Genomic DNA, 19383 nt, shown 5'->3' on the forward strand with positions numbered 1-19383 from the left:
TAATTTGAGTATTTTATAACACTTTGAATTGAGGAATGTTAATACTATATAATTTAAGTTGCAGTGTTCAACATCAGTGATCACTCACAATATAGCAGGTGTGGAGGGATGTTGCCAAGCATCCTCTTGAGACATAATGCTGTCTCATGACTTTTGGCACGTGGATGTATCTGAGTGCACCCTTAGAAACGCAGAGAGCTCTGTTGGAGTCAAACCTCTCAATAGAAGGCAGTGAATAGAGAGTTATTCTGTAGATTGTGCTGTAAGTGTATTGTCCTTGGCTCTTTTGTAGCTGTCTGTTAAAGAGCACGTTAGTGTGTCTGCAGGATGACAATAGGATCGTTTGGCTGCTGCAGGCCACCCACTCGCTCTGCATCCGTCTGAAGCCATTATCCCCCGTCTCCTGCGTCTTCTCCTCACACACACACTTATCCTTTAATCTCTCTCACCCATCACACATTACCAGCCACACAAACGCGACTGAGCCGGCCTCCGTGCTGCAGCAGGGCATGAATAATTGAATTATTGGAAATAAGGCAGATCCTTTCATATTTCACTCATAAGTGAGCCCCGGGCTTTCCTGCGTATTCATACCAGGCTGCTGTCGCTGTTGTGCTGGGGGACGGTCACATGACTCCAGCCTTATCTGCTGATAGGGTAATTGTTATGTATTGTTGGGCCAGTGCCTAAGCCATGTGCACAGCTGTGGTCTCTGAGCTCTTTCTGGTTGTGTAATTCTCTCTCTCTTTCTCTCTCTCCTTCACACACAAACTCTGCATCCCTCTTTCTCTCTATTGCTCCATTTCTTTCGCTGTTTGTCTTTATCTTACTCTTTTAGCCTCTATCCTCTGCCTGTTTCCCTCTTTCTGTCTTTCCTAGTCTCTCCCTTTCTCCCTGCCTTTCTCTGTCTGTTTTTCTGTCCCTATCTCACTATATCTCATTCACTCTGTATCGTCCTACCTCTTTTTGTTTCTTTCTTTATCTCTTGCTTTCTCTGTTTATCTGCCCATTCACTCCATTCTTGCCTGCCTCTTATCTCTCATTGTCTCTCCCTGGCTCTTTTTTTGCCTTCCTATTATTTTTCTGTCTTTGACTCTTGTTTCTCCCTGCCTTGTTGTCTCTTTCTCTCTCCCTGCCTCTTTCTCTTTCCTCTTACTTTGCCTCTCTACCTCTTATTCTTCCCCTGCTATTTTGTCTCTTTGACTCTACCTGTTTCTCTCTCTGTCTCTCTCTGTCTCTGTTTCTGACATATATCTCTGTCTCTCTCTTTGTCTCTCTCTCCCTGCCTCTCTTCTGTTTTTCTGTCTCTGTTCCACTCTCCTTCTCATAGCTTGTTTCTCTGCCTCTGTCTCTTTCTACCTCTTTTTCTGTTTCTTTCTTTATCTCATGCTCTATACCTTTGTTTGTCTGCCTATTTCTCTTCCTCTCTGCCTTTATCACATTGTGTCTCCCTGCCTCTTATCTGTTTTTTCTCACTCTCCTTCTCCTAGCTTGCTTTTTCTGCTTCTGTCTTTTTCTATCTTTTTTGTTTCTTTCTTTATTATATTCTCTATACCTCTCTGTTTATCTAGCCATTTCTCTCAATCCCTGCCTCTTATCTCTCATTGTCTCTTAATCTTTTTTCTGCCTCTCATTCTTTCTCATTGCCTTTCCCTTCTTCTTATTCTCTTCCTGCATCTTTCTGCCTCTTGTTTTCTCCCCTGCCTCTCTTTTTTTTATAATTGTCTGCCCTGCCTCTTTCTCTCTCCCTCCCTCTCTTTAACTATTGTTTCTCCCAGCATTTTATTCTCTATACCTGCCATTCTGTCTTTTTGTCTCTATACCTGTTCCTCTCTGTCTCTCTGTTTCTGTTTCTCTCTCTCTCTCTCTCTCTCTCTCTGTGTGTGTGCAGATTATGTAGGGGATGATTTTGTGGAGAAGTAAATGTTGAAATCTGATTATGTGTGAGTGGTAGAGAGAGAGAGAGAGAGAGAGAGAGAGAGGCAGGGTTGAGGGAGATGTGCTGAGGCAATGGCTTTTCCACTCTGGATCCGGCGGGGCCACTTCAATGGCGTGAAAGGACCCGGTCTGCCCCGCTGCACTCCGGCTTTGCCGTAGAGATTCCAGGTTTTAATGGGATGCACTATATACGCAGCCAGCCCTGAGGCTCCACCAGAGGGGCCCGACACCCGGAGACGGCCCCATGCCCCCAGCTCCCGGAGCTCACGCACGCACAGCCGGTGAGACCAGCACATTTACACCATGACTCTCTGTGTGTGTGTTCCTCAGTGTGTGTATATATAACCTTATAGACCTGACACTGTTACCTGTGTGATCTTAACTCCCGCTGTTCCCAGGCTTAATGCATACTGATGCTTATTATTATACTCAGTCGTTATATCATTAGTAGCACATACAAATCCTGTTTTCACATTGGCAGTTCTACAGTAGAAGAAAATCAATAGAAGTCAATATATACTGATTTTATAATTTAGTACTTTTGGAGCATTTATGTTATTGTGTTATTGGGATATTCCAGATTGTCATTGTAAAAAAGTGGAAAATGGTGAAAAAGTAAGCTACAAATTTTAGCCTGACAGCATTATTAACTAAGTTTGAGTGTAATCCTTTAGCTCTAACAAGTGAGGAATGTATGTCTGGATCAGCCAGTGAAATTCAGAGATGTTTCAAGATCTTTCAGAGAGGGTTTAGTGTAAATCAGAACTGTTCACAGTACTGGTGATACGGAACAAGATGTATGAATTATTTACTGGCAAAGAAAGTTGATGTGTAAAATGGTTACAGATGCACTACATGCACTAAAGCATTGGTATACTGGCAGCTGTAGGAGAGAATGTGTGTTAATGGGTAAACGGTTGGCAGTTGATTACGGCAAGGTGTGATGATGAGTCAGTGTAAGCTAATGTAATTACAGGACTCACGAGCAGGGAATGTCCATAAACACTGAATATATTATTCATTTCTGACACACAAAAATCCAAAACATCAAGGATGGACAATATATAACACTTCTGTTTCTTTATAAGGATTTCTATAGCTCAACATTGATTGTGTAAAAAAGTTTGCACCTTTTAGATTATGGGCACCTGTAATATTGAATTATTATTCCAATACTGGCTGATAGTCTCACAGTTTGAATGGACAAATATAAATATGAGTAAGAATACTCATAACTTTCTGAAGAATTCTTGAGCAACTAAAATGGAAACGCAATTGCTAGACTGTTGCTGTGAAATTCCAGGTGGTTTAAGTGGTCCTGGTACCTTGGTGTTTCTACAGCATTACTAGATGTTTGCTATGGCACTGCCAGGTTGTTGCTATTGTGGTGCTAAGTGGTTGTGATTGTTTCCCTGATTGATGCAATAGTATTGTTAGGTTTTGGTTTCTAAGGTATCCTAGGTGATTGTGGTGTTGCTCAGTGGTTGCTATGACATCCCAGGTGGTTGTTGTGGAGATATTAAGATGTAATGCGATTGCTTTTGTGTTGCTTTTGTTGTTTGTTTGAGGGGCAGATTTTTTTTTTGTTAATTTGAGGGATGTTTTATAGTGTTTTCTTCAGTGAGGGCGTCTTGTAGTGTTTATTTTTATTCGGGTGTGTTTAGCTTTACCATATGATTTTATAAGTTTGGTGCATGTCTTGTAGTGTTTCTCTTTATTTGAGGGGCGTGTCTTGTAGTAGTTTTGTTTATTTAAGGGGCGTGTCTTGTACTGTTTATTTAAGGAGGGTCTTGTGGTGTTTTTGTTTATTTGAGGGGTGTGTCTTGTAGTGTATTTATTTTGATGTGTTTAGCATTTTTGTGTATTTGAGGGCAAGTGCTGTAGTGGTTTTGTTTCTTTAAAGGGCGTGTCTTGTGGTGTTTCTGTTTATTTGGAGGGCGTGTCCTGTAGTGTTTCTCTTTATTTGAGGGGCGTGTCTTGAAGTGTTTGTTTATCTGAGGGGCATGTTTTGAATTGTTTGTTTGAGTGGCCTGTCTTGAAGTGTTTGTTATTTGAAGGGCGTGTCTTGAAGTGTTTGTTATTTGAGGGGCGTGTCTTGTAGTGTTTGTTTATTTGAGGAAAATCTTGTACGGTTTTGGTTTATTGTGGACTTGTCTTGCAGGGTTTATTTAAAAGTCGAGTCTTGTAGTGTTTCTGTTGATTTGAGGGGCGTGTCCTGTGCTGTTTTTGTGTATTTAAGGGGGATTTTGCTGAGTTTTTGTTAGTTGTTGGGCGTGTCTTGTAGTTTTTATATTTATTTAAGGGGCGTGTTTTGTAGTATTTCTCTCTGAGGGGCGTGTCTTTTACTGATTATGTATCCTCGGGGCGTGTCTTGTAATGTTTGTGTCGTCCTCGAGCACGCCCTATAGGCCAATCATAGCGCAGAAGGCGTTACTCTGTCAGCCAATCGCAGCGCAGTGTGAGGTCAGCGCGGGAAGAGGCAGTCGCGCGCCGCTGGGGGACGCAGATGGCGCCACAGGTGTCGGGAGCGCTGCAGTTTGAGGCTGACGGTAAACAGTCCTCCGCGCTGGGATTACCGGGGAAAAACTGCCCGCTGGCGTCCTTCAGGTCTCCCCAGGACCGCGATAATGAGCGACATCTTGCCCGGCTGCCCAAACATGAGTCCTGCGTGCGGCTGCTGTGCGGAAGCGGAGCCGTTATGCCCTCATATCTCCGCGGAGGAAGAGATTTGTGCGGTATAGAGCCCTGCCCGTGCCTGAGGTAACCTCACCCAGACCCCGCACACTGACAGCTCACACACCGGGGGGAGTAGCCTGCAGCCGGGTCTGAGTTTAGACACGGACAGCTCACAGTAAAGAGAGGATATAATACCTAAATAAAATACCCAAACTCAGCTGTGTTACATTCACCCTCTTACTATACTTTACTTACTTTTAGCCTTTTGACTTCAGGATAAACAGACTTGAGCTGGAAACAAGCGAGCTCCTCAGATAAGTAGGGTTAGCTACATAATCTTGTTTTTTTCTTTGTTAAGCTCCCTTTTTCAGGTTTTATCATTCTAAAATTAATATTTTGACTTAAATATACTGCAGTCTGACCTTATTGACTCTCCAAAGTAGTTTATAGAGTCTACTATTGCTGTAAATTATCCTAATGAAAAACTAGCTAACCTAGTACAATACTCTTGTTTTGTCTTTGTTATGCTCCTTTCTAAGGTTTTATCATTCTAAAATAAAAATTTTGACTAAAATATACTGCATGATAAACAGAGGTGTGTGTTAGAAGGAAAATAATAAGCTTTAAATACCCAAACTCTTTTGTATCACTTTCACCCTCATCTTGTACTTTACTTACTTTTAGCCTACTGACTAATGGGTAAGAAGACTTGAGCTGGAAACAAGTGAGCTCCTCAGGGTTAGTTACAAGCTCTTGTTTTGGCCTTTTTGAGGTTGTATCATTCTGAAATTAATATTTTGACTGAAATATACTGCAGGCTGACCTTACTGACCCTTCAAACTGTTAAATATGGTTTACTATTAATGGGAATGGATTTCTCTTGTTTCTCCTCATGATAAAAAACTAGCTAGTGAAATACTCTATTTTTGTCTTTATTTTACTGCAGCCTGACCTTATTAAATAGTTTACTATTACCTAACTAACCACTTGTAGCCTATTAATTTCAGGATCCACAGACTCCTCAGGTAGTTAACTAGCGAGCAATTTACTCTTGTTTTGCCTTTATTTTATTTCATAATGACTGTATAATGAAATTTAATGTTTTGACAACAATTGACAATAAACTAGCTAGCAAAATGCTCCTTTTTTAACCCTTATGTTCCTTTCTAAGGTTTTATCCTTTTGAAATTAATATTTTGACTGAAATTCACTGCAGCATGACCTTAAATATTAGGGTTTACCATTGCTGTGACTGGATTTCTCTGATTTCTTCTAATAATAAACAGTGTTTGGTTGTAGCAATAAAATAATTTGCTTTTAATACCCAAACAAAGTTGTCACATTCACCCTCTTCTCGTAACTTTTCTTACTTTTAGCCTATTGACTTCAGGATAAACACTTATGGTGTTCCTCGGGTAGTTAGTTAGGGGTTGCCAGCTACAAACTGTAGTTTTGTCTTTGTTTAGGCCCCTTTTTAGGTTATTAATATTTTGACTCTAATATACTGCAGCCTGACATTATTGAGTGGGGTTTACTATTACTGTGAATACATTTCTTTGATTATTCTAATAATAAACATATAGAGTGCTTTAAATACCCAAACTCGGTTGTGTCACATTCACCCACTTCTTGTATTTAACCTAGATTACCTAACCACTTGTGGCCTATTGACTTCAGGATCAGCAGAATCCTCTGGTAATTCAGTTAACTGGCTGGCAAGACACTCTTGCTTTGCCTTTGTTATACTAATTTCTAAGGTTTAATCATTGTAAAAGTAATATTTTGACTGACATATACTGCAGCATGACCTTATTAAATAGGGTATACTATTGCTCTGAATGGTTTATTTTCTGATTTCTCCTAATGATAAACAGAATAGGGTGGTAGAAAGGAAATAATATGCTTTAAATACCCAAACTCCGTTGTGTCACATTAACTCTCTTCTTGTATTTAACCTAGATTACCTACTACTTGTAGCCTATTGACTTCAGGATCAGCAGAATCTTCAGCGATTTAACTAGCTAACTAGCAAAATACTCTTGTTTTGTCTGTTATACTCCTAATTTTTTATCAGTGTTGGGTGGTAGAAAGAAAATAATATGCTTTTAATACCCAACTCAGTTGTGTCACATTCACTTTCTTCTTGTACTTTACTTACTTTTAGCCAATTGACTTCAGAATAAGGAGGCTTGAGCTGGAAACAAGCGAGCTCCTCAGGTAGTTAGCTACAAACTGTAGTTTTGTCTTTGGTTTATTTGTTTATTTATTTATTTAACTAGGATGTCCCTTGAGATCAAAATATCTTTTTCAAGGGGGACCTGGCCAAAGACGCCGCATAATTTCCAGTTACAGAAAATGACAACAAAGTATTTACACAAGAATAATTAGAATGAACATAAATCAACATGAAATTACAAAAGAGACAGAGAATACATTTTGTAGTAGCAATTGCATGTTTTCATCACAGAATTCTTTACCAAAGTGTTAAACTCACTTAAGGAAACCAACTCAATAAGCAACTCAATAAGTAATTTGTTTTAAAGCATATTCTAAGACCATGGTGTGAAATAGGAGAAAGCTTTTCTGCCCAGTTCTAAACTAACCTTGGGGACCTTGTAGAGCAAAATTCTTTAAGATGGGGAATCATAGCAACTGTTATGATGTGAGAGAAGATTACACAAATATAATGGGAGTTTAGCCAACAGAGCTTTATAAATAAAAATGTACTAGTGCTGCTCTCTCCTTAGACCTAACGAAGGCCAAGAGACCAAATCATAAAGTACACAGTGATGTGTACTTTATGAACCCAAAGCACTGTAATACAATGGATTTGACCTGCAAAGTTTATACTCCTAAGATTTTATTATTTTAGTAATTAATATTTTGATTGAAATATACTGCAGCCTGACCCAATTCTACTATTGACCTCATTCTACTATGTTCTACTATTACTGTGAATGGATTTCTGTGATTTCTCCTAATGATAAACATTCACCCTCTTCTTGTACTTAACCTTCCTAACCACTCGTAAACTGTTGACATCAGGATAAGCAGACTCCTCAGGTAGTTAACTAGCTAGGAAAATAATCTTAATAATCTTGTATATATGTGCCTGTTTGTGTGTGTGTAAATAAGAGGAGTAATTTAATCAGGTTAAAGGTTTTTGAACACCAAATTGGTTTGCTAAGAGCTTGGAATGATCGATGATATCAAAATTATATTGATATTGCCCGACATTTTTTTTAGCAGTATTGGGCTGATGACTACATTTAGCCAATAAACTTTTATATACAAAATACCTGCAAACGTATGTGTTACGTGCCGGAAAAAATACCAAGCGACATTGGCCTCGGTACTACAATTAGCAGACACTGTCCATGCTACCTTAAAATCCATTGATTTAAGCTACTTTTCATTTATTTTTATTAGTTTTATAGATCTATTGATTTATTAAATCTAACTATTTATTTAAAGCTGTTATTAGTTTATGTAGGGACTTAACTTTTTTTTTTTGAGTTAGTTCAAAGCTTAAAAATGTAGAGCAAATAAATGTAACATTTGTTTTTGAAGTTATACAGGAGTGTGTTGTCTCTCTGCAAGTTACAAATGTGTATATCCACATAGATATTGAGATCTGCAGATATATACATGTGTAATATCGGTTCTCAGCATCGGCCCAAAATTCATTACATTACATTACATTTGGCAGACGCTTTTGTCCAAAGCGACTTACAATAGTGAAGTACAAAAAGTAATAGAAGTTAAAGGTAAAAAGACATATTTGACAGGGCCTAAAGGAGGTCAAAGGGAAATAATGGGATAGAGGAGTGAAGGAGGGCAAGAAGGAAAATTAAAAGTCTGCTGCTAAAATAAAGTAAGGGTCAGTTCTTGGTAACTCTCATTACATTAGGCTTAGGCTTCTAAGAGTCACAATACAGCAAAGTACAGTCTTTTATAAGTGTTTCATAAATGTATTGAAGGTTAGGGAATAGAGAAGGGACCACACTGTCCTCTGCACACAACTCCACTTTAATCATTCATGAAATACGTGCAATTTTAGCAGCGCAGCAGTTGAGCCGCTCAATTGTACAAACAAAATGTACTAAATGTAGTGTATCCCTCACTGTGCTGATTATTCTTTCATCGTCATACAAAATAACATGTCCCCGAGCTTGATCTATCACAGATAACCATTAAAAGGAGCTTTTGAAGTCCCTCCAGCATTTACAAAGTGGAACAAAGAATTGTTGACATCCCACAGAACAAAGATCTTTTTGTGTTCTTTATCCCAGCCCACCACCACCTGGCACAACAAAGCCCTCGCTGAAACCTCACGCAGCACGGAGGTGTGGGCAAATACGCTCACCTGCACGTCCCTCGCACTCCAGATGGAAACGAGCCTCTGAGGCAGATCCGTCAGATGCCGGGGGCTGCAGTTGTTGTTTGCAGATGTTCGGCCTGAATGGAGCCATTAGCCTCCTGCAGTAATAGCTGCTGTTCTCAGGCTGTTGCTGTAAAAGAGCGAGACGTGGAAAAGCCAGAGCTAACCGTAGGCTTTCCCTGAAAGCTCTTTAGAGAGGCAAGAGGCTTCCCTGTGTAAACAGATCCCATTTCCATACTGATAACAGTGATACAGTCAGGAAACGGGTATATGCGTATGCTTTCAAAATTGTAGGTAGCTGAAATTTTTGCTTATCTTGCTTAAAAGCCAATTATAGACAAACTGCAAAAGAATTTTACACACGTTTTAGGGATACTGTGCATTTGAAGACTATAACATTGTGGGAATTTGTTTAATATAGTGCATTATTTTTATATAGTGTCCAAAATAATGAATTAGTTTAAGTATATTTCCTATTACCTTTATTATGCATTTAAAATGCAAATACTTAATGATATTTATTTAAATGAAGAACTGTGGTTGAACAGCTCCTTTCGTAAAAACTGTTCTTAAACAACCATAGAAATATAATTGTGATTAAATTCATAACTAGTATAGTTAATATCAAATGGTTCTTTTGGACTTCCTAACCTACTGTGTTTGTGTAACTGTGTGAGATTTGGTATTTGGAACCCCTCAAGAAGGACAAGCTTACATGCATTTCTGTAATTTTGAGAGATATATATAGTTCTTAAAGCAGCTTTCTTCCCACTTCTCCAGTGTTGCATAGTGTGTTTAGATATTATAGAGAATAGTTTTTTATTCACAAAAGGTTTTTTCACCACAGCAAAGACTCACTTAGGTATTCATGTGTTTTGTTCTGCTGTGTTATATGTAAAACAGTTAATTAAGGTATACTTAGTAAGTTATACAATCACAATAGAGTCTTGGTCTGTTTCTTCATTTATTCTGATGTCACAAGATGGTTATGTTCTCTCAGACTCTGGCTGCTGATGGCAAGCAGCACGATCCATGGTTGGAGCCGGCAATCCGTGGAATTACAGGGCATCTCACCATACGATTATATCACGATATGTTGCCCATGATAACAGTGATATAATTAAGAATTATTGCTTAATTATATCACTGCTATCGTGGCAAAATATCATGAAATAATCGAATGATGAGATTATATCACTAGGTTCACTTGTATGTGGCGGAGTAATACATGGAGAGCTTCGGTTACAGTACTTTATCGGCTAATATTGTCACTCATAAAACGCCTCTCAGCCAATCAAATTACAGGGTTGGAACTAACTGTGGTATAATTAAAAATATATCGCCACCTATTGATAGTGTATTGCAATTGAAAATGATATAGTATATTGTGATGTCATTATTTTCTCACATCCCAAAGTTAAATGCAAATATGTCAGTATGAACGCTGAGCAAATCAGAACTAAACACTCTGTAAATGTAAGTGTGAAGGGTAAAGGTTCAGTGTCTATTACAGACTGAGACAGTGAAACCACCTTCACATTTAATCACATAATGCATGGAATTACCAGGTGTGAACAGCTGTGTCTCACTTTTCACTTGTGGTCAGGTCACTCGAGACGGATGTTATAGGTGGCAGGTGTGCACGGGGCCTTTGATGTTGCTAAGAGACAGTCATTAGTCACATTTTGTCACCTTACAACCATAAACTTAAATGTATTTTTTTAAGATTTTAAGTGATAGACCAACAAAAAATAGCACACAAATGCGAATAGAAAAGAAAATGATACATGGTTTTTAAATTTTAATCAAATAAGAATCTGAAAAGTGTGACATGCAAAAGTATTCAGTATATCAATACTTAGTAGAGCCACCTTTCACTACAATTACAACAGTCTTTTGCGGTATGTCTCTACCAGCTTTGGGCATCTACAACCTGATATTTTTTGCCCATTCCTCTTTGAAAAATAGCTAAAGCTCAGCCAGGTTGGATGGAGAGCGTCTGTGAACAGCAATTTTCATGCCTCAATGGGATTTTGACTTGGGACATTCTAACACATGAACGTTCTTTGACCTAAACCCATCCACTCTGACCTTGGCTGTATGTTTAGGGTCATTGTCTTGCTGGAAGGTGACTCTCCCTCTCAGTCTTTTGCAGCCTCCAACAGGTTTTCTTCCAGGCTTGCCCTGTATTTAGCTCCATCCATCTTCCAATCAACTCTTACCATTTTCCCTGTCCCTACTAAGGAAAAGCATCCCCATAGCATGATGCTGCCACCACCATGTTTCACAGTGGCCACACACAGCGCTTTGGTCTAGACCACAGCACTTTCTTCCAAATGTTTCCCGTACATTGCTTTTGGCAAACTAAAAACAGCTCTTCTTATGTCTTTCTTTAAACTGTGTTTTTTTTTATTCTTGCTTTTACTCTTCCATAAAAGCCAGATTTGTGGAGTGCACAACTTATAGTTGTCCTGTGGACACATTCTCCCATCTGAGTGACCATGCAATTCACACTTTTGAGATTTGTATTGGATTTAAATAATTTTCTTTTCACTTTACAGTTATGTGCTACTTTTTGTTGGTCTATGACTTAAAATCAAAATAAAATACATTTAAATTTGTAAGTGTAATATGACAAAATGTGAAAAGGATGAAGGTAAGTTCAAAAGTATGAATACTTTTGCCAGCCACTGTAGGTAAAGGACATTACTAAGTGGAGTTATTTAAGGTGACATGGGGCTTTAGTTTATAGGTGGCGCATCTGTACTATTCTTTCTTACAGTAGAGACAACAATTACATTACATCTATTGTTTTGCAGAGAAAAAACAGACAACATCAGACGTGCATAGATACACAGGAGACCTGCTCTGGCCTTTTAAACAGAGTTTGTTTCGTCTAGACTCCCAACCAGACAAAACATAAACAAGCTGAAAGGAGCACAGTTTCCTCCTCTCTCTTCTTTACATGCTGTGTTTCTGAGTTAAGCCTGGGTGTGTGGAAAGTGTGAAGTGAGGGGAGAGGCGTTTAAAGGGTGCAGTGTGTCTTTAAAGAAGGATCCAGCGGCTGCAGAGCTTAAGTTGATTAGGCTAAACGGATTAGCAGTCGTCCTGTGATGCCGTTGCCTGGTAAACATGCTGTAATATGGAGGAGGAGGGGCAGGCCGCCGATTAACCTTCACTATTAGGACAGCTCTGGCCACGTCATCATGAAGGAGCTCAGAGAAATGCTCTCCTCATCCTGTAACTGTCTTTCTGGAATGATCCAGACACACTACACTGTCTTCCTGAAACTACAATAAGGGCATCTTATCTGATTATATCATAACATACCATAACAAACCACATTGTGCAACATTGTGTGCAGTTTCTATGTGTGCAATACAGGTTTTTTTATGTAGGTTATATAAACACAGATCAATCGTAACATTATGATTAATCGTTGTTTCATCAATTATTCATGTTTTTATGTCTAGTCATCATATCCACATCATATACAGCTCTGGAAAAATTAAGAAACCTCTGATTTTGATATTTATAGGTTCATGTTTGAGTAAAATGAACATTGTTGTTTTATTCTATAAACTACAGACAAGCAGGGTTCAGACATCAATATTTGGTGGAATAAACCTGATTTAATCACATTTTTCATGCATCTTAGCATGTTCTCCTCCTGTTTTACACACTGCTTTTGGATAACTTTATGGCATTCCTGGTGCAAAATTTCAAGCAGTTCAGCTTGGTTTGATGACTTGTGATCATTTATATTCCTCTTGATTATATTCCAGAGGTTTTCAATTTGGTAAAATAAAAACACATTTTTTCATTACAGTTTTTGTTACAGTTTTTTTTTGGGTCGCGACCCAAAAGGGGATCGCAAATGCAGTTTGGGCGGGTCGCAGACAGCTTGTAAAAAATAAATACATTTAAAAACATAAAAATTATTGCAAAAGTATTAATGCTCATCTGATTTTGTACTTGTCTTTTATATTGGGGGGAATAAGATATAGAATCAGTTTTTTTATGCCTTTATTTTGAGCAGTTTTGATATTTAATTTTATTGTAGTGACTTGTATACATGTAGTTGTCATGTTCCTCGTCAGTTTCTTCATAAAATTGCTCTTAAATTCCCTTTGCATAAATATGTATGTTTAAATGGGTTTTTGAAGCCTCTTTTTTTGTTCTGTTTATATTCTATAAAAGTGGGTGGCGACTTAATGACCATGAGAAAATGTGGGTCCTGTGCTGAGACCAGTTAAGAACCCCTGATATAGATGCATTTTGTAGTTCTATAAATAAAGACTGTAGTCTTTTATCTGTTTCTCTGCATACTTTACTATCCTCCTTTTACCCTGTTCTTTAATGTCAAGACCCTACAGGAGAGACCACCACAGAGCAGCTATTATTTGTGAAGTGGGTCATTTATTATTAGCACTGCATTGACATTGATCAGCATGGTGGTGATGTGTTAGTGTGATACAGCAGTGCTGCTGGAGATTTTAAACACTGTGCCCACTCACAGTCCACACTGTCTTAGCTTCTTCACCTTGTATTATATGTTGCTGCACAGTTTGTGTTGGTCATCTTCTAGTCCTTCATCAGTCCCCACAGGATACAGTTAGTAGACTATTCTCAGTCCAGCAGTGACACTGAGGTGTTTAAAAACTCCAGCAGCACTGCTGTGTCTGATCCACTACTACCAGCACAACACACACTAACACCTCGTACACCACCACCATGCTAATCAGTGTTAATAACAGCAGTACTGAGAATAATGATGATCCATCAACCAAATAATAATAATAGCTGCTCTGTGGTGGTTGTGTGGGGTCATAGACATTGAAGAACAATGTAAAAGGAGGATAATAAAATGTGCAGAGAAACAGACACAGAACTAGAGACTAGAGTAATTATAGAACTACAAAGTGTCCAATATTTTCAGTCAAGCTAAAAAAAAAAAAAAAAAAAAAATGGATAATTGGCCTAATATTTTGCCTGGTCAGTGTAAATATTCTTAAAAAAGTGATACTTTATTATTTTAATGTTTATTTTGTAATACTTTCGTTTTTCTATGTGTCTTGCTTTCCCTTGGCTGCTGTAATACTTCGAATTTCCTCACTGTGGGACTAATAAAGGATTATCTTATCTTGTCTCATCTCTTATCTTATGTCATTAACACTTTGAACTGCAGGAATATGTTTACATTCATCCCAAGTGTGGGTGGGTACTGTGACAGTATTTTGTAGTACTATGATCAGTTTTGTTATTGCAAAACACTATACTTGTGTATGATTAATTGTATTGAAAGCAGTCATTTTTACTCAAAAGCATTTTAGTAGCGACTTTTTAGAATCTGCCTCAGTTGGTGTGTCTTGTCTGCATGTTAAAATATTGAACATATTTGAATATTGTGATTTATTTTCACAAGCCCTATTGTCACTGTAATGAAATGTATGTAATGTGAAATGTAGTTACAAGAGTAATTGACCATATATCATGCTGTATTAACATTGGATAAACCTCTTCAACCCACTGGATTTAAATTAACCACATAACAGGCATTATAACAGCATGGTACACTTTTTTTGCTACAATAAAAGCAGGACGAAAGCCAATGCTGGCTGTTTTTTACATTTTCCCCCTTGTTGAATAGAGTGTGTGTGATGCTGTTTATATTCACTGGGTAGCAGTGTAGTAAAATGATATGGTTGTTTGAAAGCTGTTGAATGGCAGGAACTAAATAAACTAATCTAAATTAAATGATAAAATATATCTCTATGCTACCTCGAAAAGCATAAGTGCCTGCTCGGCTGAGTTGCCCAGTTACACTGAACAGAACTGAGTGCTAACACTATCATTAGCTCAGTATGGACTCTGCCTAAGATCATATCACCAATATTCTTGATAGACTAGATGTATAGGTCAGTTTCACAGAAAAGGATTAAGCCTATTTTTGGACTACACAGTATTTTAAATGGAGTTTTCAGTTAAAAGGAAAATATAGTCTATGCTTTGGCTTAATCCCTGTTCAGGAAACTGGCCTCAGCTTACACTGAATGGGCAAGCTGGTTGATTTGCTTATCCGTTTCCTGAATGGACATTGTAAAAGACACAGAAAGAAAAAAGTGATTGTTCTGGTTTAAAAAAAAAAAAAAAAAACACTTTCCTCACCTGTGCATATTATTCATTTCCATTACTTCACTAGAAATCAATTAAAAAGTGAATTGCTGCTATTTCCATATTGATGTTCATTTTGGTTAATATATAATGCATATTTAAAATGTAACTACAATCTATTTTTTCTGTGCTTTAAGCCACTGTGGGTGTGTATACAGTAACGGTCAAATGTTTGGACACATCTCTTCTCATTTGATGTGTTTTTTTCTTCTTAAATTTGTTTTTACATGGTACATTGATTATTGAAGACTATATTAAAGCTCTACAGGAACACATGCTGAATTATTCTGTAAACCAGCATATGTTTTATGCTTTAGTATCACATTTAGCTTTAAGAACAGATATGCACACTGTGCTCCAGCTCATCCCAAATCACCCTCCCCGTTGGGTTTAGGTCAGGGGATTGTGGAGGACAAACACATTTTTACTGTCTCTTTTTACAATGTAGAAACTAAATAATAATAAAAAAACATTAAATGAGAAGGTGTGTCCAGACCTTTGACTGGTACTGTATGTGCACATTAAGGCAGCAAATAATGTCTGACCTTCAAAAACACGAAGGGGCCTGTCGTTTCATGCAGTGCTGACTCCATGAGAGGTCTAATGAGGACTTCTAATTAGAGCTAAGAAGGGAAAAGAAGGTAAAGTGAGCGTGCTGTGTTAATTGCTGAAGCGGCACAGTGTTCCCAGCACCAGCAGGAGGATGTTTGTCACACCTTTTTACCTTTTTAAATGAGCGTGGCCATAGCAAGTGCTCTGCATGCTCCTTGGGGGATAGATCTGACGCGTGTGTGTGAGAGTGTGAGAAAGAGAAAGCACAGACATTAAATGGCTGTTTGTTTTTGTGCAGGCCCAAGACCATGAGTGATCCCCAGGAGCACGCTTATGATGTAGGCCTGATCACACATCAGGACCTGTCAGAGACCCCAAAGGAGGAAGACCCCCACAGCCCTTCACACTTCAGGCAAGTCTAGTCTAGAGCTTTATCTTCACACATAGGCCTGTCAAGATAACTGTTCTTCTTTTAACCATATATTGTCCAAGAAATATTTGCAATAAACTATATTATTGACATTTAGGACCATAAACTTCCACTGATATAATGATCATATAATAGGATAATAATAAAAATAAAATCACTCCCTTTCAAAGAGCAGTATACATTTAATTGTTAAGAATATTTAGACAATCCAATTGTAATTCATATACAGCTCTGGAACAAAAAATGAGACCACTTAAAGATTCTTTGATGTCACAAAATTGAAAACCTATGGAAAATAATCAAGAGGATGATTAAAAGCCATCAAACCAAGCTGAACTGCTTGATTTTGTTTTGCACCAGGAGTGGCATAACTATCCAAAAGCAGTGAGTAGGACTGGTGGTGGAGGACATGCCAAGATGCATGAAAACTGATTAAAAAAAAAAAAAAAAAAGCTCATAATAATTAAAGCTCAGTATACACAATACATCACGTATTGAGAAATTTAATTCAACTGAAAAACGTGTGAAGCGCTTATTAGTTTTAAATGCTTCCTCTCTACACCCTTCTGAGTGTGTTTAATCTTAGAGTTTAATCTCCTAAGCAACTCAAACACACACTGTCATGATTTTATTATGTGGAGAGTGATCAATTTTCCATTCATCTCTATTAGGACGTGCTTTATGCAGGTGATGATGAGGTGGTGTTTTGGCAACCAACCAACCAATTCAATACAACAATGCATAAATGAATGTATTATAAATTGGATTGTATTTTTTATATCATGGTATTTAAAAACACAATACATGTCAGGAGCAGTGATTCTAAAGTTGGTTTATATAGTAACCCAAGCTCATGGCGACAACACATTATACCCGCTGAGAATTTCTATCCTAAGGCTGCTCTGAGGTGGAGTGTATTCTGCATGCTCCTGCTCCAGTTCTGGCAGAGAACCCTTCTGCTGGCTCTCTCTCTGAACTGCAGAGACCTCCTGTTTTAGTCCCAGCAGCAACTGCAGAGACTGCCTTTCCTACCAGTTTTTAATAATTCTATTAGTATATTACAGTCATTTTAAGTCAATATGACAATATGATAACATAGAAATGCAATTAAACACCTTTAAAAAGTAACTTTTTTTTTTTTTTTAGTAACCCCCCCCCCCCCAAAAAAAAAAAAATAAATAAAAAATAAACAAAATAAAACACTTTTTAAAAAGCAGTCAAGTCAGCACGCCACCTCATTCACATTAATGGGCTCTCATTGCTACGTAAATACAGTGAGCAGTATTGGCAGAATGGATCCATATATTATATACTGATAAGTTAAAAATGCAATTATGATTACACGCCTATCCAAACTGTCTGTTAAAAATTTATCTTCAGAAATAAGAATTTTTTAATGTATATATTTTTTTGTGGGGCTCATTGTAGTTTAGCGTTTAGTAGTAGTTTCTTTAGTAGTAGTTAGCAGTGAATGCTTTCTAAATTAAGTGACAATGAGGTAGCCAGTCAGATTTCTTAAGCCAGATGGACACTGTGAGATTTTAACACGATTTTAAGCCAAATCTGGTCAGATGCAACTGAATTTTATTGGGCTGAATTTTAACTTCATCATGCATTATTTGTTGTGCAGTGAGAGGGGAAGTGATATCCCAAATGACTTCCGAAATGAGCTTACATACTGATACTGGATATTTATTTAACCAGCAGATAAATTCCAAGTTATTGAATACACATAGGGAGTGGACAATGCTTTAGACACTCCTACACACGTGTAAATTAAAGTAATAGCCTACCTCCAATTCCAATTACAATTCACCCATTAACATTGATGTTTTGGGTAGTGAATACTTACTGAATTAAGCATAATTGCAGAAGCTAAACAGAAATGAAGTAATGTGCATATATCTATTCTACATGCAGCAGCTTTGGCACTTCCTATTTACAATAAAATTATTTGCACACATCCAACTATTCAGTGCATAGCAGTAAATGCTCTCTAACTAAAGCAATATTGAGGTGACCAATCAGAAAGAGGTAATTTGCACATGTACACCTATTCAGTATAAAGTTGTTTAGAGCCGACTCTTTATGTTGACATTGTAGTATGTGTCAGTACTTACTGAATGAACTAAAAAGGAGGCAGCCAATCACAAATTAGGTAATTTGCATATTATCCACTGACTCAGCATAAAGCAAATTGACTTCATACAATCACATTTAAGTTATAAGTAGTAAATGGTTTTCTAATAGAGCAAAATTGGGCAGACAGTCAGACATTAGGTAATTTGCATATATATATATATATATATATATACTACCTGTATATATATACTATTCTACCTGTAGCACGTTTGGCTGAACTCATTTACACTGATATTAGAAGTAGTGGACAAATAACGAGGCATCCAATCAGGAATTAACTTATGTGCACATTATACATATTGCACATATATACACATTATATACTGTGAGAAAAAGCTGTTTTTGGGTTATTTACTCATAATTGCAAATTATAGCACCATTAAAACACACAGTTATTAGCATAAAGTACATTATTGTAATAAATGTTAATAAAATGATCTTTAGAATAGCTGTTAGAGAATGTTACATCAGTGCACAGGGGACAGGCCTGTGTAAGGGTTTCTAAAAACAGTTCTGCTGTCTCAAGCTACTCCCTGTGGAAGCCAATGGCAGACCAGTTTTCTCCAGTATCTTACTTCACTGCGCTGGATCCTGTTTCGCCTGTAAATATGCTAGTTTGATACTCTTTGGCCCTTTGGACTTGGCACCAGATGAATTATTGACTGTAGGCCCTTTGTTCACTGCTTCAGGGACGGATTTCCTTTCTACCTTTCGTGCCTTTTGGTTCTCAGCTGGCCTGGTTGTTACACCACTGCAGCCCAGGCCTTACCCACACTCAGCCTGTTTGGTAACTCTCCATATCTTCGGCTGCTGTTACCACCATCCAGCCACATACAAGTGCAGAGACCTGGGGATCAAACAGCTTACAAGATACAAGTACAAGATATTTACCGTAGTATATTCAGATGCTTCACTACATCTTTTTCACTGATGTGTTGTTGATGGATTACTGAAATTGTGTTAAGAGATAATTAAAAAGTTTACAAAGGGCCACTTCAAATAAAGTGTTACCATTTTTCTTCTTTTAATCCTTACTCTTGGACAAAGAAGGCAAATTCAATGAAGTGCTTAATCTATGAGAGAAAGGCAG

The 19383-nt window shown here is 37.7% G+C and overlaps 1 protein-coding gene across 4 annotated transcripts in view; it reads left to right on the top strand.

Annotated features, from left to right (window-relative positions):
• Positions 1-1221: 1221 nt before the first annotated feature.
• Positions 1222-19383, top strand: part of gramd2aa (GRAM domain containing 2Aa) — a 52355-nt gene continuing 34193 nt past the window's right edge. For 2 of the 4 annotated variants that reach the window (XM_022669995.2, XM_022669996.2), the window contains exons 1-2: positions 1222-2219; positions 16020-16133. In XM_022669995.2, coding sequence (XP_022525716.1) covers positions 2113-2219; positions 16020-16133 — 221 coding nt within the window. In that variant the 5' untranslated portion in view covers positions 1222-2112. Of the gene's footprint in view, positions 2220-4418; positions 4699-16019; positions 16134-19383 lie in introns of those variants that run through there. The other 2 variants (XM_022669994.2, XM_022669993.2) reach the window with 2 other exon arrangements.

The sequence above is a fragment of the Astyanax mexicanus genome, chromosome 16 (assembly GCF_023375975.1).
Source record: "Astyanax mexicanus isolate ESR-SI-001 chromosome 16, AstMex3_surface, whole genome shotgun sequence".
Taxonomy (NCBI): domain Eukaryota; kingdom Metazoa; phylum Chordata; class Actinopteri; order Characiformes; family Acestrorhamphidae; genus Astyanax; species Astyanax mexicanus.